Source organism: Tympanuchus pallidicinctus, unplaced genomic scaffold (genome assembly GCF_026119805.1).
Source record: "Tympanuchus pallidicinctus isolate F22 unplaced genomic scaffold, pur_lepc_1.0 scaffold5, whole genome shotgun sequence".
Lineage (NCBI taxonomy): Eukaryota > Metazoa > Chordata > Aves > Galliformes > Phasianidae > Tympanuchus > Tympanuchus pallidicinctus.
The window spans coordinates 5,554,406-5,575,401 of NW_026294769.1; the positions used below are offsets into that span (position 1 = coordinate 5,554,406).

General features: G+C 43.2%; 2 protein-coding genes across 7 annotated transcripts in view; one reads left to right on the plus strand and one right to left on the minus strand.

The window, feature by feature from the left end:
- The window catches only part of FBXL7 (F-box and leucine rich repeat protein 7), a 310,991-nt gene extending 304,253 nt beyond the window's left edge, over positions 1-6,738 (minus strand). For 2 of the 5 annotated variants that reach the window (XM_052704044.1, XM_052704045.1), the window contains exons 1-2: positions 4,466-6,733; positions 2,682-2,769 (exon numbers count right to left, since the gene is read on the minus strand). The gene's annotated coding sequence lies outside the window, so the exon portion shown is untranslated. Of the gene's footprint in view, positions 1-2,681; positions 2,770-4,465 lie in introns of all 5 variants that reach the window. The other 3 variants (XM_052704048.1, XM_052704046.1, XM_052704047.1) reach the window with 3 other exon arrangements.
- Positions 1-20,996, plus strand: part of ANKH (ANKH inorganic pyrophosphate transport regulator) — a 118,919-nt gene that overhangs the window by 13,848 nt on the left and 84,075 nt on the right. Inside the window, exon 1 of one of the 2 annotated variants that reach the window (XM_052704053.1) lies at positions 7,457-7,695. The exons of the other annotated variant lie outside the window; for it this stretch is intronic. Coding sequence (XP_052560013.1) covers positions 7,600-7,695 — 96 coding nt within the window. The 5' untranslated portion in view covers positions 7,457-7,599. Of the gene's footprint in view, positions 1-7,456; positions 7,696-20,996 lie in introns of those variants that run through there. 2 annotated transcript variants of the gene reach the window in all.

The window sequence follows — 20,996 nt, forward strand, 5'->3', positions numbered from 1 at the left end:
TTTTTTTTTTCCCTTTTATTTCTTTGTGGGAGAAGCAAATGATGCAAATAGATAAAAATCTATAAATGAAAAATAAACTTCTGAGACCTTGCATAAGAACATCATCCACACACAAATAGATGACTATACTTAGTTTCAAAGTTCTTTTCTCTAAATACTTCTAATCGGTTGGAGTGAACATCCTGTCTGTGAGCAAATTCTTCTTTTTTTCTTTTTTCTTTTTTTTTTCCATTTAGATTAAGCAAAAATATCCTACATCAGAATACATCAGAACAGCATCAGTTACAGATACATCCACACTCCTAAGTAACTGTAGAAATTACTGGAGAGAAACTGCAAACAACAACAACAAAAGCTCTCTGTTTAAAGGCTTAAATTCCCCTATGATGAGAAAACGCAACATTTGTATATGTTTGCTTTGATTATTAGAAAGCTAAAGAGGAGATCTCTCTCCTTCTTCCCTCACTCTGATCCTAAAACAATGCCAGAGCCTCAGGCACGATGTAAGGACAATGCAGTCCTTTCTGTAGTGTACAAGGTTCATAAGCACTGAAGTCCCTAAGGAATGCAGATGCCACTCTACATACACTTAAAAAGAGAAATCTTTAATTCAGGCAGAGCCTGGTCCAGACAGCTTCCTGCAAGGCTGTATTAGCATTTATGCAACTCCAGTGCTGAGAAAGAAGACACTGGGATTAATTTTCTAAGACATGGCACAGCATTGCCCTAGTGGTGCTGCAGCTGGGCATGAGTCCCTGCTGACAGCCTCCAGCTTAACACCAGCTGCTCCTACCAGTTCCCTCATTTTGGAAATGCTGCAGAGTCATGTGCCTGGTGTCATTTCAGAAGAAGATAGAGTTTTGGACTCAGAACACAACCCCAAATAAAAATAAGGTATTTTTTTTAACTCCAGATCACACATCATACATGCAGCTGGGATTACCCTAGGTTGCAAGTCTCAGTGAACTGTGGAGAACACGCCAGAGTGTAGACAAGGTGTACAGAACAAAAATTCCTTGATGTCCTGTGGTAGAAGGCACTTTCTGTGCTGGTCTCCTGCTGCAGGTGACGCAGGACAGCACTGTGATACTCACCTGCAAAATGAGTTAGGCACTTCTGACTGACCCAGATCTCCTGTGCCACTGAAAATTGCTATTCTTTTTATCTTGGTCTGCTAAGTATTAATTGGAAGATTCTCCCACATCATGAGCTGGGAAACATCTGCCTGGAGCTCCCAGTGCACTTATGTCAGGCAAAAAAGAAAGACATGGGCTTCCTGCAGGACCATCATCTTTATCATCTAACTTGACAAGCCAGCTGAGGCCAGGCAGACTGGCCTTAGGGAGGGGACATAGGACAACAGGAAAGATCATTTTTATTCTTCACACTGAGCTTGTAGTTAATTAGAATTTGATTAGTTGGACATTTGTCTGCCTGGCAACCCTAATTCCTTTGGCTTTTTTCTGATCTTTTCTTTCAGCTCTATCTCTTTATGCAATAGAATGTTATATATACAGCCTTTTCTCACAGCATTTCTGTATTCTTTCTGGTTATGAACTGCAATAGCCTAGAAGGTACAGCCAGGCACACAGCCCAAGAACATGGTTCCGATAAGACAAGGTGAGTTCTACTAACCCCATGAGATGAAGCCTCTTCAGAAGAAGAACGAGCCCACAGTAACTGCAGTTATATAGACCTAGTTCGCATGTAAGAAGAAAAGGTTTTGTGTATATGTGTTTCCTTGGCCCTGCAGAAAAAGAAGAGGCCAGGCATATTTCTTTCCATTCTGCAGATCTGGAGTTTGAGGAAAGAAAGGCTGCATTGTTCTTCAGCCAGGTCATGGAGATTCCTTAAAATCAGTCTTTGGGCCTGGCCAGTCCACTAAAAAAGTGAGTAGATGATTTTCATGTTTATTGCTCAATGTTAAATATGAATCTGAATATAACCATAAAGATTCTGTAAATAAATATAAATTCTGAGAATTTACACAGTCATAGTTTGACAACCTTTTGAAATTAAAATCTTATTGTTTTAACTACTGTTGAAGAAAGAGCTTGAAATATGCACCAGATTCCATTAAAAATTGAACTTCTGACTGCAAGCAGATGTTGCAAGGTGAAGAATAACTGAGGATAGAAGTAGAAGATGACCATAGGGATATCCTTCCAAACTCTCACATAACAGGCAGTAAAGGACAGTTGCCATCTACTCTCTTTCGGCCCAAGGCCATTCAGAGATCAGAATCATTGGCCATTCTGTAGGCTGGGACACCAACTTTGTCTCTCCTTCATGGAGCAGTGGGCTCACAAATTTTGGTAACCACCAGTTTGAATTTCTTCTATGTTGAATGCTTCTCAATCACTGGACTGTACAGGGGGAAAAAAAATCTAGATAGAATATAAGGTTTGGAAGAGAGCAAGTGACTCCACAAAGCATAGGTGACAGCTAAATAGCCAACCGGAGATGAGAAGATGAAGACCAGAAATTAAAAAACACAAGCCTTTTCTTTTTCTTATAGCTGGTTAGCTTCGTCTCAATGAAGAAATAGGGACATTTTTCTGAAGCAAGATGTATTGCAGGGTCCTCTCAGGATTCCCATCTAGTAGTCTGAGGTGATGAACCTGCCTTAAACTCAGGAAAGGACTGTGAATTTTTAGGCATGTTAAAGCTCATGCACTGACCTGCACATTGCATTTCTGGCAGCATGAGTAAAGCTAAAGTGCATTGTCCTCATACAATCTGCTACAGAGGCAACTCCAGACTTTGACCCTGTTATATAAACAGAAGTTAAAGGCACGTATTGCTAAAGGCACATATTACTACCAGGCACAAGGAAATTTTCTAATGATACATTTCATCATTCATATTACAATCCTGTGCAGAGGGTTATAGTACACAACATAATACACATTACAGGATCATATATGATCCATATGGACTTCCATCTCCATAGACTGCCCTGCTTCAAGATATTCCTGGACTAGATTATTCTTCTATCAAAAGTAGAGATATTGTGTCTAATTATTTCCTGCTGTCCTCTCTGTGTCTTATTATTCCATTAAACAAACAGACAGTGTTTGGTATATGAGTAAGTAATGTAGTGTAACAGAAAACATGCTAGAAAGGAAACGATTAGTAATCACTGCTTTTTGCCCAAGACAGCTAAAATGACCTATTTCCTCAGCTCATCAGCTGAGCAAACTACTGACTTCAAGATGTAAGAAACTGTTCTTGTTCTTAGGTTCCAAATACAATTTTGTTTCTGTAATGAATCCGAGGGTTTATGTTTTATGACCGTAAATATGATCTGGACTGGAAAAGAAGCACACAAGAACCACATTCATTCCATAAACAGAAGAGATGAATGAGAAGACAGACAGACAAACCTAAAAAATAGCCCAACTATTTATTAAAAATGTTTAATACTTTTAGTATCTAGAACTCAGAAAGAATCAGTTTTGTGAACATTTTCCCAGGACACCTCAGTACAGGTTATGAGCTAAATGGACACCGTTATTAAACTATTTTATTTCTTTAGGCAGTAGGAAGATAAAAAGTTAAGCAGAGCTCTCAAGTGACCTAATCAGATAAAAACTAATAGCAGATTTAAGGGATCTGATCCACTATCTACTGATGCGAAGAAGTATCAACTACCTTATGAACACAAAATAAATTCCCAAATGGACCTACTTCAGTCACACTCCATTAAAGTGCTCAGGTGTCTCAGAATTTCCAGCCCTGAGCGTAATTTTGTGACAAAATAACTAATCACTATGGATGCTTTATAATTAGTACTGTGAGGCACGTGTGCAATGCTGAAATGTTTTGATTTGGGAAGTTTTGATTTTGTGGTGGTTTGTTTTTGCTGGACATGAGAAGAGGCAGTTCTCAAACATCAGCTCACCTGAAAACTCCAGATGGCGAGTTAAAATCATGCATTTACAAGCAGTTTGGAGGCTTCTCTGCCACTTCTTTTCTGATTTAGGGAAAGCACTAAAGGTATCTTTCCCCTAAAAAAAATCTCTCTGAACCAAAATAAAACAGTAACTTTAACTAGAAAATATGTAAAAGTAGTGAGTTCTGAACAATGTTATAATGCAGTTTCAGTTTTAAGTTTTTCTCAGACCTATGACAATGAGGAATACGACCTCACAGTAAAACCTAGTCCTATCAGAAATAGGAATTGTATTCCTGACATTCCTGATAGGAATACATTACTGGCAATACAGTCATCTAAAAACAAATGCAATCTCAGGAGAGAGAATCAAATATTGATTTAATGCTTTGATACATCTAATCTTGTCTTCAAAAGCCATGAGACTTCCTTCAAAGAAAGGGCCCTACTATCCGGGTCATCTGTAGCCTGGCACATAAGCATAAACACAGGCTGTGTCTAACCTGGCAGGCAGTTCAGTTCAGCTGACATGAGCAAGTGAAGAAAGGCAGCTAGCACTAGAAACCTTACCTCCACCTTGGAGTTTCTCCTTCAGCCTAACTTCACTCAAGTTGGTTGGACTCAATGTTTCCCATCATGCCTTTGGTTCAAAGTGGTCCTATGGACCAGCCACTGATTCAAAGCCTTATGGTCTCCCGCAAGAACTGGAGGTGGTTAGATAGTATCTACTTAGAGCAGAGGTTAGATGGTACCTACCTAGAGCAGAGCTTACAGTTTACTTTCTTTGGAAAACAGACGAGTTTGTACTTTCCCCCACAACCTTGAAAAATGATCACAAAACATTCACATGGGTGCAGTTACAGGTAACACTGGTGCACTGAGCATGATTTATGCTTTAATGATTTTATGCTTCTCTTGTTTATGCTTCAGGAACAGGCCATACAGGCCATACACTCACCAGAGGACAAAGAAGGAGACCTTCTTATCGAATGTAATGGTGCTGTTAGTACAAGAACACATACACAATCTCTCAGTTTATTGTCCTCTCCTGCTTCACTGCTAAACAGCCTCATTCCTATGATACCATGCCTGTGGCATGTTAATTGATCCACAGGCGTGTTTGCATCCTCACAAGGATCATAAGCATTTTGAGTTGAATCCTGTGTGCCACAAGGAAGGCCGTGCCCTGTGCCGGCATGAAGGCTATGAGGTGAGACAGCTCCAACCATGGGAGGGACAAAACCTCTAGCAGCAGGCTGGCTTTGCCATGTCAGCTGTCACTCTACCCCATGGCCTCACATCTGCCTGCTCAGACCTTCTGAGCTCCCGTTGACTCTCCAAAACACATGGAAAGGATCTTTCTAATGTGAATGTTTCATATAAGCTTTTGGCTAGGTCATCTGCCCACCACTCCTCTGCCGTGCTTTGCTCCTCTGAGGATCAGACACAGACATCAGTCATTGCATGACCTCGGCCTTCCTGAGCTCTTTGCCAGCCCCTCTTTTTGAACATTGTCTTCTTGAGATGTGAAAGGTGACATAATTGAGCTAAATGCCACCGGAAAACTCAATTGTAATGAGACCGCAAATCCCTCTGTGAGTTTCAAAATGCTGAGAAACTTCCGTAAAATTCTTAGCAGGGCTTTGTGTCTTTCCTCCTATCCGCTGAACTGAAAGAGCCTCTCAGTTTTTCAGTGCTGTGGGTCAGAAAGCCATGTGTGCTCTCTGTCTACAAGGACCAGGGCTGGGCCTCAAACACATTCCTTTTGTCCAGAACTCAGGCAGAGACTTTGAAAAAAACAGAGTATACTGGCATCCATTCTCCCTTTATACAAATAAGGGAGATAATGCACTTTATATCAAATGAAAAGCCATGGACTAGATTTCTCCTTGGTTGAGGACTAGCTACAGAACCCACTCAGCTTTTCTCTTGCTGCATGAGTACCACAGAGTAAAAGGATCTGAGGATGTTAGCTAACAGCCAGGTGAACATCAGCCAGCAGTGTGTGCAGGTGGCAAAGAATTACTTGATACTCAAGTACTGTGTTCAGTTTTGGGCCCCTCACTACAAGAAAGACATCAAGGCCCTGGGGCACAGCCAGTGAAGAGCAATGAAACCAGTGGATGATCTGAAGCACAATTCTTAACGGGAGCAGATGAAGGAGCTGGGATTGTTGAGTCTAGAGGAGAATCAGGAGAATCAGGTTATTGTTCTCTACAAGTCACTGAAAGGTTGTGGTGAGGTAGGGGTTGGCCTCTTCTCCCACGTAACAGCAGTAGAATGAGAGGAAATGGCTTCAAGTTGCACCAGGGTTGGTTCAGGTTGGGTATTAGAAAAAAATTATTCTCAGGAGTGACAAATTGCTGGAATAGGCTACTCAGGGAGGTGTTCAAGAAATGCAGAGATGTGGCACAGGTGGACGTGGTTGAGCAGGCATGGTGGTGGCAGGTTAATGGTTGGACTAGATGGTCTTAGAGGTCTTTTCCAACCTTAATGATTCTGATTCCATCCCTGCACAGGGCATGAAGCAGCCAGCAGCCCTTCACCCCCACAGTTCTGTTTGCACCCAGTTGCATTAGGAAGGCTGGCATCAAACACACAAGGCATCATGAGACTGCAGCAGGCCCTGCAGGGAGCTGGGGCTGCCCGGCACTCGCAGCTAGGAAGCTAAGGAAACGCCGAGCGAAGTCAGGCTCCCACACAGTACTGCGGTGCTCTCGCTGGGGCCTTCTGCTTGCGGGAACTGAAAGACAACGGAAACCGGCCCCGCACCCGACCCAAGGCGCGCCAGCTGCCACGCCGACGCCCACCGCCTCAAGGTGGCCCCGGGCGGCTTAGAGCGGGCACAGCGCCCGCGGGTCCTATCCGCGCCCTGCCGGCTGACAGGTGCCGGGGCCAGAAGCCCCGGCTGAGGCAGCCCGTCCGGCCGGGGGTACCGCGCCGGCGCTCCGGCGTCAGGAGGAGCCGCTCGGTGCCGCTCTTTCTCCCTCCGCCGCCGCCAGGCAGACCGTGTGCGGTGCGTGTGTCAAACCCACGTGTTTCGGGCGCCCGGCGCTGAGAGCGGCGCCGAGCGGCCGGGCCCCAACGCACGTCCGCCCGCCTCGCCCCGCCGCCTCGGCCCGGGCCCCCGGAGGCGTTCGGCCCCGCACCGCGGCCCCGCGGCCTGCGCCGGCCCCGCGGCGACGGCGGCGGCGGCGGTGGGGAGGGGAGGGCAGGGCGGTGTTTTCCTCCGCGGCGCCGCGGCCGTCGCCCTGCCGCCGGCGAGCGTCAGGCGGGGCGAGGGGGGGCCCGCTCCGCGCCCTTCCCCTTGCCCCCGCGCCCCGAGGATGGCAGCGCTGCCCGCAGAAGAGGCTGGCGGCCGCGTCCCTCCTCTTTTTTTTTCCGGCGGCGGCAGCGGCGGCGGCGGCGGATCATTGTTGTGTGGGAGGAGGGCAGCGGTGATGGACTTGATCTCCCGGGTCTCCTGCTGAGGCGGCAGCACAGCGCCCGCCGCCAGCCAGCACCCGGCAGGGCCGCGCCGCGCCGAGCAGCGAGCTACGTCCCCGGCGGCCGGGGGTCCGCGTCCGCCTCGCCGCTCCCGTCCTCCCGCACGCGGACACGCAGCGCCCTCCTCCTCCTCTGCCCTTTCATCCTTCGTCCCGGCGTCCTCCCTCGCGGTCTCCCGCGGCGGCAGATGTGCTTGGGGCCACCGCGCAGCTGGGACTATGGTGAAATTTCCAGCGCTCACTAACTACTGGCCCCTCATCCGCTTCCTGGTCCCTCTGGGCATCACCAACATCGCCATCGACTTCGGGGAGCAGGTAAGGCGCCGCCGCCCGCTCTCCCCCAGGGCCGCAGCGGGCAGGGACGCGACGCAAAGCGCAGCCGGGCCGGGCCCCGCCGTCTTCTGCCGCCAGCCCGGGAGCACCGGGGCTGCCCCGACCTCAGGCTGACGGGGAAGGACTTTTTAATTCCCCCGTGCATTTCGGGATTATATAACGTGACATTACATAATGCGTTCGCGGGGCTCTGCGCTTCTTTCCCCCGTCACCGCCCGGCGCTGCCGCAGCGGCGCGGTCCCCCCGCGGGGCCGTCCCGAAGGGAGGGCGTGCGGCGGCCGGCCCGGGGGTGGCCGCGGGGCTGCGGGCCGGTGATACCGTGCTGCTGGCCGCGGCCCTGCTTAGAGACAGCTAGCGGGTACGTGCACCTCAGCCCTGCTCAGATACCCGAGTGCTGTGGGAAATCCCTGGATGTCCTGATCCCGGCTTACAACCTTTCGTACTTGTCTTCTGCTCTTTTGCTCTTCATTAAGGATGCTCATCTGTCATAGCATCATGCTGCAGAGAGCTCTGTGGTCTCTCCGTTTGGTGTTTATGACAGGTGAGGCCCCAGCCGTGTGTCCGGCTGTGATACAGGGGCTCACACCACCTTTTAACTAGAACGCTGTAAGCTCATGATGTTAAACTGGGCAACCACAATAAGTATTGCATTCTGTACAGCTTTTCGCCTTGCTCCAGATAACTCAGTTTTCCAGATCACTCAGGAGCTCTTGGTTTGTCACTGGAGTAGGCACCTGCTCCCATACTCCATAAGCAAAGATACCAGAAAACTAATGTGTACTTTCACCTGTTTATGAAGAGGAAAGCCAAAGGACACGTATTACAGTAGGAAAAAACAGTTATCATGTGTTTATCATGCTTATCTTAATCTCATTTTGCTTCCTAGTCCTTTAAATCTAAATAAGCTGTGATGTGAAAAAATTGCAGTTCCATCCTTGTCTAACAACTGAGTACCTTCCTACTGAATCAGTCTTTCGCAAATCATGCTTAGGGAAAAAAAGAAAAGGTAGAAGCAGCAAGGGAAATGGTGACTTAAATGCTAATAATTATGCCACATAAATACATACAACAGAAGTTAAATTGAAAATAGTTCGTTCAGCAATGTGACAGGTGCATGTGTTCAGTTAATTCATACAAGGTCAGCTTCATTCAAAACCCACATCAATCTGTTAGGAACATTTTATCTTCGGTATGCTCTGAACTAGAATATGAAAAAATAGCAAACAAAAGACCTCAATTGTATAAGTGAGGGCTCTTCTGTGTGATCTGGAATGAGTTACACAGCAGGGATGTTAATATGCGGATGATACTTATCTAGCTTATCTATCTTTTACAACAGCATGCAGAAACATCTCAGAAAGTGGATTTTGTTTGATAGCCATGGCATAGGTTGAGACTGGCCTTCTGGGGGTGTTAGGGTACCTATTTTTGAGTGACTGGATAGGTGTTTAATTAAAGAGGGAAAAATCTAGCAAGTAGCAAGAATGCTGAAGAAAACCTGTGATCAGTAGTGGGATCTGTAAAGAGGCATTTTGTACCGGCCTAGTGAGAGCTTACCTACGTGGAAATCAGGAAACTGAGGCAGGGACCAAGCCACTCTAGGTCAGAAGAAATCCTCTTATTGTCAAAAGGACAGTAATTGCATTGAATTCCATTGAAGTTTTACTTGTATTACATGCATTATTTTTAACACCCATAGGATATTAGGACTTGTGTTGCTGAAAATACATTGGCTTTCTGAGCCAGTCACCTTTCTGCTCTCCAAAACTGTAATAATCTTAATGAAAGGCCTGAAAGGAAGCCACATGAATGGATGTGCCAACTGATAGCTCTGAAAGGGCTCCGGTATGTCCCTCAGTGAATGTATGCTTTGGATAAAAAAGATTTCTAGGAATGATAACGGCAGTCAAATTATCACGAAGTAAAGTGAACCCCTCTGGACAGTACTGTAAAAGAAACAGGAGAACTAGAGATCAGAAGTAAGAGATGACTGCAAAAAATGAGGCAGAGAATGTACATTGCGTGAGCAGGGAGGATAGGTGTTTAAAAATACCTTAAGTCAGAAACTTTTTTGGTATGTTGTGTTCATACATTGCTTTGTCAAGCAGGAAGGGTATTTGGAAGAAGTATTCAAATTACAGCCTTTGTAACAAAACCTAACAATATTAGCCTGGGTCTGAAGAGTGCAAAACACAGTCAGTCTTTTATTACTGGAAGGACTTTTCTAGGTGTAGATTAGTTTTGTTCAACAGCCAACATCAGTAGGAAGCTGCCAGATAGTTGTTAATGTTGCTGTCTCTGGATTTCTTGCAACTTTAAGGTATACGGAGTACTTGCAGAATGTATTTTGTGGCTGCCATCCTTGTCCTGTACCATATGTTTTCTTTGACAATTTTGTTTAGTTGGTAGGAAGTAAAAAGCGCTGGAGCAATGCTCATGAAAGCTGGCAGGCTCATCTCCTGCAGTTTGCTCAGCACCACTGTAGCCAGAGAGGAGTCTCCTGGTGACCCTGGAACCCTCGTCCAGCAGCACTTCATGCCAAGGCTGTATTACAGAGCTATTCCAGTTTGGTCATCTGACCTCGTCTGTTCACCTCGTGAAACCTTCTTAGACAAATACCTGGTATCTTTTTGTACTAAAAAAAGTAATCCTAATGTATGACAGGGTAGATTGCCAGCAGATTGGTGAAGTAAACCATTTCTGATCCATTTCCATTACCTTCTGCAACCCATTTCTCTTACAATTTATTCACATATCTTTTAGGAAATTTTCTTCTGAGAGAAAGGCCTTCAGGAAAATAACCGTTTTCCCTTTTCTGCAGAAACAGTGTGTTTGTGCTTATGCATGCATGTGCAGGTATGTGTTTATTTACTTATCCTTATGTACACCCACAAATGCACAGGACAGAGCATTTATCCAAAGAGCTTGGCACCAGCAGAAGAGAGATTAGTGCCTTCGTTCTGCCGGCAAGAGCGTTTCACGCTTAGAACCTTATCCCCGGATTCACTATTACCGGGTGCTTTAGATCAGGATTTGCACTACAATTCCTGACTTCTATGGAAAATGTTGTAAAGTGTACTTGGAAGGAAATAGATCAACTGCTCCCATGCGGGGAAGTAGAGCACAGCCTCAAACAACTCACCCAGCAAATAGCACTGCTGTAACCCTGTGCATTCAGAAATCTGTTGCTTTCCTCGTCGGTTTTCTATGTAACACACTTTCAGAGCTGCTCATGTATACCATGATGGGCTAATTTGTAGTTTATGTATTGTATTAGAACTATTACCAAGGGGTTGAGGTGAGGTGTAGTTTATTTAAATGGCTTCCTCAGAAGTGCACTGTTAGCCTTCAGCAGGATGAAATACAGTTTGCAAGTACAGCTGGTGACTGTCTGCTGCTCATGGGAGGGATCAGGCAGATGGCAATATTTTGCAGTATCTGGACCCTCAGTGACCTATCTGTAGTGGTCCCTTATTTTTTCTAGTTATCTACTGGAACTGGGGTGCTTTGTCCTTTTACACTACAATGCAGCTGGGCTCTGAATCTTTAGTTTCAACTGATGTTGGCTAGGTAATTTTATTTTCAGACACTACTATTAGGCATGCAGACATAGTGTTCAGTGGCATGCAGCTACTTGGAAACTGAACTCAGGCAAGCAGAGTCCAACTGCCAATTTCTCCTGAAATCACAGGAGAGTTTGTGTCCTGCAGGGAACTGAGCACAGTTCAGTAGCTGGGATCAGGCAGGTGAACTATAAAGGAAGTGATAGAGATTTTGGATTCTAATATATATTTATTTTTTCCTAATAATTCTTCAAAAAACAAACCTTTTTTTCTTGTATTTAAATGCATTTCTCTTTGTTTTTCCTCAAAAAAAAAAAAAAAAAAAAAAAAAAAAAAGTTGCCAGAAAAGCTGAACAAGTCATGAATAATGTATCAAAAAGAATTAGTGAGTTTATCTTCTGTCCATGCCATTTGCAAACTGGTAGGGGGTTAAACATTTTGATTAATACTTTATGAAGCTCATTTTTGGGGTAAGTGTTGTTGTCTGGACTTTCAGAACAAGCATTTGGAGGGATTTGGGCCAGATTTCGTAACCTCATTGTGCCACAGTTCATCTGGCTTTGAAGTGTATTCGTATGCCTGCTTCTGTGTCACAGGACCATAAGGAGTGCTCTAAGATGAAAGGTGCTGAGCAAGTGCAAAGTACTCCTGTTACTGCTGCTGCCAGAGGTCAGTGACTCAATGAAATTTTGCAGGACTTTAATATCACACAAACAGGGAACCCAGCAAGGTCTTGTAATTAGTGTAGACGATGACTGTATGCTGTTACCACTAGCAAAGTGTGAGTATGATGGAAATACTCGATTTGTTTTTAACTAATATGGACTACAAGAAATTTTAAATTAAATTAGTAAATTAAGTCTTATCTGAAGGCATTGTATAGAATCAGAAACTAAACCTGCACAAAGTTTGATTTGCAGGATGTTGATCTGAACACTCATGCTTCAGAGACTTTCTGTTTCTAGGCAAAGCGCATCTTCCATGCCAGCCTGAGTCCTACAGCCCTGGCTGCTAAACAGTTGTCTGCAAAGCACTTGGAGGTTTCAGGCCAGTGCTAAATGTTCTGCAGACCCTGTGGACAGTTCTTGAGAATACGTGAGTGATTATGCTTATGTGGCTGCATGGTTACGTGATTAGTTGCAGTGGGCATTAAATGCCAGACACACCAGTCATACAGAGCTTTTGCTAGAGTTTCACAGCAAGTGGCACACAGTGAGATCCAGGGAGAAGTCAAAGATCTAATAAAGTGCTAGCAGACAAAAGCTAAATCTCAGCAGTGCATTATTGTTCTTAACTGTAACAAAGATGCATTCTCTCAGCAGCTGAACTGATACGTATTTTCATTTGGTAACAGGTATGACACAAAATAAACAGGTAATGTAGAGTTGTGGATCTGCTTGTCAGAACGATCCTCAAAATGAGGAGCCCATTCCTTGCTGTGCTCTGTGCTGCTGTGCTGTAGTATATCTGATCTGGACGTAGGATCTGTAGCGTGCTCCATCAGTACCTTTTTTTTCATCCAGCCCTCTCCTTCCTTCACAAGATTGATCAGCTTCTTGCTTTCCACCCTCACTGTTTCCCCCCCCCCCCCCCCCCCCCAATCAGAATTTGCCCAGTAGGTTGTTATAAAACTTCTTGGTCTGTGGGTTGGAAGCTATTCTCCCTAGCAGAAGATTAAGTGGTGTGCTGGGAGAGCAGAGGTATTTACTATATTGCCCTAGTGATCCCCCTTGGGCAGAGGGCTCTTTCTGGACTTATCCCAGTCCCTCCCTGTGGAAGAATCATGTTGTGGCCAAGTACTCCAGCTGCATGCTGGAGGACAGGGCACTTGAAGTCTTCCCCTTCCTTCAGTGAAGTCCAGTAGATGAAAACAGCATCAGTAAGAACAGATATACCCCAAGTCTAATTTTAAAGCATTGTTTCAAAACTTGAGTTTCAAAAGAGTTTTGAACCACTGTGCTCTGTATCATAGAAGAAAAAGCAAAACTTATTTTTCTGAGTCAAATAGTTTCAGGTCTTTTGTTCATTTCTTTCTCGAAAGCATTTCTGTTTACATTTAATTTGATCTGAACTCGTTTATTTTTAATCTTTGCTCACTTTGCTGCTACATGGATAACTTGGATGTGTACAAAACCTTGAATGGCATGACCAGTCTTATGACTATTTGAAGATAAGTGACTGCTTCTACATGCAAAGAAGGCACAGATGCTAGGCTCCAGCTCTGAAAGTATAGATTCTAACTATTAATTGACTTGATCCTAGACAAGGCATTTATCCCTTTCTTTGTGTGAGTCTTGTCAGTTCCAAAATAGAGTTGTGTTTCACAAGGCAGTTACAAAGTTTATTCCTTCATGTTTGTAAAACATGGATGTAAGTTGCTGTATAAATAGAAAATGTAAATATAGCTGCCAACTCATGCAGAAACCTCCATGCATAAAACTGAGCAATTCCAAACAGATTTTGCTTTGTAGCTACTTTGAGAAATCTGTGATGTTCTTAAATAGCATATATTACTGCTAAGCTCAATTCCAGTTTAAATGGCATGTCAGAACATGCATTTGTACAAAAGAGAAAAGGAAAATTTGTGATGACCTTAGATTTCAATGAATTAATCTAACTAGGTATTGATACCTCGTCCTTTCAGTACATGGAATGCTGTGGATTTTGGGGAGGGAGAAGCAGAGACATTAATATGAAAGCACACTAGCAGATTATATTTTTTTCTGCTTGCTTCATCTTCTACTGACATGTTCCTGTAGCTATGGTATAGGCTGCTGCTGCCTCTTCCAATAACCATTCCATAACCATTAGCTTGAGAATTAAAAAGAATGGCCATGGGAACAAGAGACCTGAATGGCCCATGAACTTCTGCTCCCGAAACAACAGAGCTCTGCAGTTCTCCACCTTCTGTTTGCTCTGTGGTATCACTGCTGTGGAAGATTTTGCACTGAGCCTTGTTACCCTACATTAAAGTTTGTTTGCATGTGCAGTTTTTCTTGATTAGTTCCTTTCTGATATACAGTAAAATAAAAGTGCCTGCATAAAATGTTAACTACAAATTAATTCAAGGTGTAAACAAGCCTTTGGTTTCAAGGAATGCTGAAGTACAGCATTGCTATTTGTGAACGCAGTTTATTTCCATACCCATTTCAAGAGCATACTGGAAAAGACAAAGGACAAATACTGGAGAGTAAACAACAGTTTGCTAAAAATAAAACATAGTGTTAGAATGGAATGAAATAATATTTAATTATTTTCTCCAATATTATGCGAATAATTCACTGTTTCTTGTTTGGCAGGAGTATTACTGCTGGAGAAGGGGTGATGGCATGCCCAGTTTGCTTTGCTGATATGGCACCATTTCTTGTTGGTGGCTCGACAAGGGTCCAGCTTTTAGTGTGGGAAGTGTTTTGACTGCATTGTTGGAACTGGCAAGAATAAACTGTAACACACAACTTAATTTCAAATGATTCGCTCTAAAGAGCTCTTTTGCTTTGCAGTTGAATTGCTATGGCCGTTGTTTCCAACCTTTTTCAATTTTACTGCTCTGAAAAGCTTCCAGTGGAGATGCAGAAAGAACATCCATACAAGTTGGATGGCGCATTAATGTTTACATTTTTCTCAGTTACCTGCCTCTGATGTCTTGTACGTAGTTTTTTTTAGTACAGTTCAGGTTTTGTGGGCCATATGTCAAACACAACACCCTAACTGCGACCATTTTTTTTTCCTGAATAAAGTCACATAAGTAGAGTATGTAGGCACAAGGGGCAAAATTTCACTCCATCCACTGTTGTTTTTAGTGACAGTATTTGACATTTACTTCCCCAAAAATATAGGATTTATGTTTGTATTTTATTACATCATTTCTGTATTTGCATTGTAGTCTCACTGTGTTCGCCCTTCTTTCATTCTGCTGCAAATCAGGGACCAGTGTCTTAATTTTATAACCTCTATGTCTGTGAATGGCAGCTGCTGCTCTCTAGCCATGGAAGGTAAGGTGAGCTGAACTGAGGCAGGCCTCAGGCAGCTCCCTGCCTGTTACGAAGATTTTCACTGCTGTGCCATACCAGTATGCTCCAAGAAGTTGGGAGCCTTTGATCTGAAACTGTAGTTCTGCAGATGCAAGACAGGCTTGCACAAGTCCAGCATTACCATTCCCTCTGTCACCAATTAAAAAGTGTTTAGCACATTTGAAGAGAAAATAAGTAGTTAACAATATTATAGTATTACAGGGCAGGAAGACACTTTACATTTTCAGTTCTGTTAACAGGGAATAAAATGTCAGTTACGTAAGGAGAAATATTATAGAAATGAAATATTTATAGCTTGGAAAAAAAAAAAAGAACTTGATAGCTGTCTGCAGTTCTGTGAACTGCAATGTGATTATGGTGGAGAAGAAACAGTGTTAGCTAGGTCAGTGCTTCAGAGGAGAACGTGTCCCAGAGCAATAAGAGAGGTTGAAGCAATTAAACATAATTTAGACCAGAAAGGTTTCCAGATAATTTTTCCAAGTAAAATGCAGTAGTTGTTCCAGCTCATGCGTTATTTAGTTCTAAAATATGTTGGCATGAGCAGTGCTAGGCTTTAGATGGCATTAGATGTTGGTGACATTTTACATAGGCTCAAATTCAGTGAATTGCTGAAAGCAAATAATGTTGTGATTGATGTAACATACTGTACATGATAAATCAAACCTGAAGACCACTCTCTCTGGTGAGAGAGTCAAGCAACTGGGAATCTATGAACTTCTCAAAAAAGATCAGTGCAATCTAGAAGGGCAGTGTAGTTAAAGACAGTTAACATGGACATTTCTTTGTACAAGGACTCAGAGGTTTGGTATTTCTGATATTAATTTCAATCACTTTGGCTTTTGTGATTATGATACGATTTTCTTACATGATAATATTCTGTTTTTAACACAACAATTCCCAAGTTCAGTGTACTGAGATGGCTTGTTAGGAAATCAGTTATGTACTTAATTAAGTATTGTGAAGTCCCTTTCATGTTCATTTTAGAAGTGTGCAGTGGAACAGCGTATTCTTTGCTACCTGAGCAAGCAATATGCAACTCTAGAGTCTTGGGGGCAGAGCTGGGGAAAAGAAGGCAAACAATTTGAGGTTCTCAGGATCCAAGGAGCCCTCTAGTGTGAAGTTAATTGAGTGTTGGAATTTCCTCAGTGTGGAAAAAGAGAGATCTTACCTCTCATTTTACAATGGAGGTTTGCAGAGCGTCTCTTAAAAACAGCATCTCTATCTCTTTAAAGGAGATAACTGCCTTGAGAAGACACTCAGCAGACACAAAGGGTGTTTTGGTTACTGTGATGACATAAAATACATGTCCTTTCCACACAGTAGTCTTTTCAGTTCACTACTGTGGTTCATTTGCTTTGCCTTGTTGTCTGTTGGGTACTGGAACAGTTTAGTTACACAGGCATCCTATCTGCTCACAGGTAGCTACCAATATCTGACTTGGGCAGGGAAGGGCATCATACTAGGTCCTGTGCACATGGATTTCCCAGGTAATTTGCTGGCAGCAAAGGGAAGGCAGGGCTCAGATCCCTTGTTCCAGTCTCAGCCTCTGGAAGGGATGTGTGGGCAAGCACATCTCTCCTTGTTTTCATCCCATTCAAACTCTTGCCTTCCTTGAAGGATCACATCTTGATAGTCTCAGACTGTCATTTGGCCCTTGCCCTGTTATTAGCTTTTGTAATTTACTTCATCAAACCACCTCACTTCCTCATCCACTCTAGCATTCTGGAAATGACTTGGAACACTTGAGTTAATTGCAATCCACGGACCAAGAAGCTGCTTACGGAGAGGAGTTCAAACCTGCTGCCAGTGATAGCAGGAAGAACCTGCTAAACATGGGATGAGCTTGGGAAGACTGCTGGTTTCCCTCATTCCCTCATTCACTAGCACCCGTGCACTGTCTGTAGGCTGCCCCACAGTTGGTAGGGAATAAATCTTCCCTTCTCAGTGTATGGATCATCTTCGCTATCAAACTTTAATCTCTTATCTCTTGCTCATACTTTTTTTGAAGCCCATTAAAATAACCTCAGTTTTTTAGTCACAGAGATGTTTCTGTCAATTTTACTCTGCTCTTCAATAGTACAAAATGATTGATAACATGTAGCCACAAGTCTACTATGGCAGCATGATCAGCTTGCCCATGTTTATGTCGAGTCATGACGGTTTCGCAGTCTGAAGCATTTGCTTTAGAAGAGAAAGGAAGTTTAAACCATAAAACATTTTTAAGATCCACAAAAACCCTTCTGTTTGCTCCAGGTAAATACATTTCTCAATTGCTTCTCTAATAAAAAAGATAAATGTGCATAAACATGCACATAGAGTGAGCATGAAAAGAGAATACATTTACAGAAAAATGGTTCACTGAGTGGTACTAAGTATTGTGCTGATTACTCACTACTTTGCATGTGAGACAAGGTGGCTACAGAAAGGACAAAAGCTGCATGTGGAACTATCTAGGTATTTTCATGTGTGCATGACTGTCTCCTGTAGTTTGAGACACCTCTGGTTACATGCTACAGTTCTGGTTGCATGTGCAAATGTGGCTTTATTTTTGAATAATTGATTTTCTACATGAATCTCATCTTCTTGAAATATAACCTTGAAGCACTCCTGCTCACGGCACCACTGTTCTTTATATACTTGTGGGCAGACATTTTGCTTCAGAGCTTTTTATTTCAAAGCATGAAAGCATGACGACCTTTCAGCATTCGCCGGCTTGTTCTTATATGAGCTTTCTGAGATACAGTCAATGGTCTACTGGTTAGGACATGCTCCAGCATTGTAATCATCTTTGGAAGAGTTTTTTTCAGCAAGGCCTTCTGGATTTGTTATAAGAAGTGTTGTTGGTTGTTTTTTTTTCTTGCTGATACTGTTCAGAGGCCAACATTTCTCCCTTCAATAAATTTATGAGGAAACACGGCAGGTAGCCTGCTTGACACTTTCTTATTCTAGGGTTGACCTATTGGTGAGCTTTGAATCACTCTCCAGAAAGGCAGCTGTGAGCTAGCTTCTCCAATTCACAGCGTCCCTTTTTTGTCACCTGCAATCTCCAGCCTCCTTATGAGCAGTTGTATTGCCAAAGACATCTTAGCTAGCAAAGGCACAATCCTTGCCTCTGAACTTAGTGAAGAGAATGTATGTTAAGCTACATATTTGTGAGGGTTCACTCAGGCTTGTGGTAATCTGCAAATGTGGGTTCTTCTGTGTTGAATGTATCTACTGATTTAAATGGGAAAAGTGAAAATGGGTTAAAGAAAGTTCTAGTGGTTAAAGAAAGTTCTAGATTAAGGAGGAATCTGCAGGAAAGGAAAAAGCCTGGCAACTTTTGCTTTAGCAGTACCAGGACATCCCACAAGTGTGCAACTAATGCCTGTCTCAAGTCAAAAGAGCTTTTCACCTCAGAAGAAAAACTAAGATATTTACATACCATGTGGCTGTGGGGCCATACTTTCATGATTGATGTCTTGCTGAGTAACAGACATTTTTTCCTCCCTCATTCCGCTCTAAGTCTAAAGCGAACAAAACCAGTATAAACTTAGATTAACAAGAAGGCAGTTGGCTTCTCTATGACCACTACAGAGGAGAATGTTAAGCAATACAAGTCCAACTGGTGATAAAGGATAATCTGCTTTGAACTGTAGAAATATATGGAAAGAAAATCATGATTCACTACTATACCTGATCTTTTTTCAAGTGCAGATAATTATAGTAGCTTCACCCCAAAAGAAACCATTATGTATCAATAGTGGTATCAGAAGAGTTTGCCTTACCTCTTGAGAACTCTTGAGTATGAGCTGTATGGCAAGAAATAAGTAAATCACCTATACATGTCTACAGCTGGAAGAATAAAGAGTGTTTTAAGATTTTTTTAGTCTTAACAGGCTCTTAGCATTAGGGATTCTAAACACTTTGCTGTTGACACAGGGTAGGGGGGAGTGATACACAAACAGCTTGAATGATTATGAAGAAAGAAAGATTAGTAGCCATTTTGCAAGAGGTTATTAGAGCAACTTCTAGGATTTAGTTTCAAAGGCAACTCCAAGCTTTAGCATCTCTCATTTGCTCTCTGTAAGGAGTAGTGCCTTTGTCTCATGACATTTAGTATCAAATACACGTCTTTCTGTTTTGACTAGATAAGATTCTGTAAGCCTCAAGTCTACTGTGTCTGTCCCTTCTTCATGATTCCTTTGTGAAAGCAAGAAAACATCCCATTGAGAAAGAGAAACAGGATATAAAAATAAGGATCCCTGCATATCACTCAATCCTTTTTTTTCTCTTCCACTGCATGGCATCGCACCAATGAAGCACAAGCGGCCATCTGCAGCCTGACAAATTGAATCCAAGAGGACCTACCATCATCAGTTTAAGCTTCAAGTGCACATTTTGGCCTCTTTACTTGCTTACATATGTTTATGTAAAAGTGGCTGTATGTCACATCGTTTGCCTTCAGCTGAGTCCACCATCAGGTCCTGTGCCTCGCTGGCTCCAATACAGGGCAGCTCCTGAGCTCCTCAGCCACCACTCCTTTCCGTAGCGTCACTGACTAACGCTCTTGTCTCCAGAGCTCTCTGTAATCTTCAGGGATCTGCTAACTTGCTGTCATCTCATAAATCTAATTTTCTTTTGCTGTGCCTTTTCCAAGGGCTTTCCTCAGAATATTTTCTCTTAGCATTTGTAGGCAAACTGCCACCATGGTAATGACAGCAAGGTTCCCATTGCTAAGCCCCTCATAAATGAGAGGCCCAGCTCCAGAAGAGGAATGCTTACTTGACATCTTTTTGATATTTGTGTGCTTTGATTTTAGGCCCAAGCTAAGCACATGCACTGGTATGTATCTCATATGAGGCGGCAAGGCTTCAAGTTAAGAATGTGTGCTTTGCAAAGCTACAGGACTTTATGTAGCAATTAGTCCATGCTTGTCTCTTCTTACTCCTGCAAACATGCAGTTGTGGTGCCAGGAAACCTGCTGTCTGGCTAACTTTATTTCTCCTTCCCATCCCACTGTGCTTGAGTAAGCTCTGGGTCAGTGTTGTTCAGAGGCTTTCTCTCCTAGCTGGCAAGTTGCCTAGCTGCAGTGCTGGCAAGATGTAGATGTGACTGCTCTGCCACTGCCAGTGACCTGTGGCTCTCTCTTGTCCTCACCCTCAGTTGCTTGTTTTAGATTCCTGTTCAGCACGATGATGTGTAGGGGGAACAGTGACATTTTTCTTCCTGCATGCTAGCATCTGATGGCACGTGGTGAATGCTTGCTCTCCTCACTGTTTTTTTAAGATGTTGCACACAAAGGTCAAAGTGATTAATCTCTCACTAAGTCTTAAAGCCAATTTCTGGATCACAGACAAGAATATCATTGCCTGCATTCCTTACGTGACTGCTCATCCTGCTGTAGCTGACCGATGATGTTTTCTTACCTGCAAGGTCCGAGATAAAGATGTTGAAGTGCTGAGGGAATCTAATCTCACCAAAGCTTCTTCTGGATCACAGAATCATTCTGTTCTTTGGTGTATTCTTTTAAAAGCAGTTCTTTTTGGAAGCCTTGGAGAAGCATGTCGAACTCAGTCATTTGTAAATGTCATGAATATATTGTGTGAGGCATTCCAGATGTTGTGAAGTAGGTGTTCAAGGGAAGGTTTCAGAAAGAGATGTATCCATTGTTAACTTGTGCAACAGAATTTCATCTTGACGGAATTTG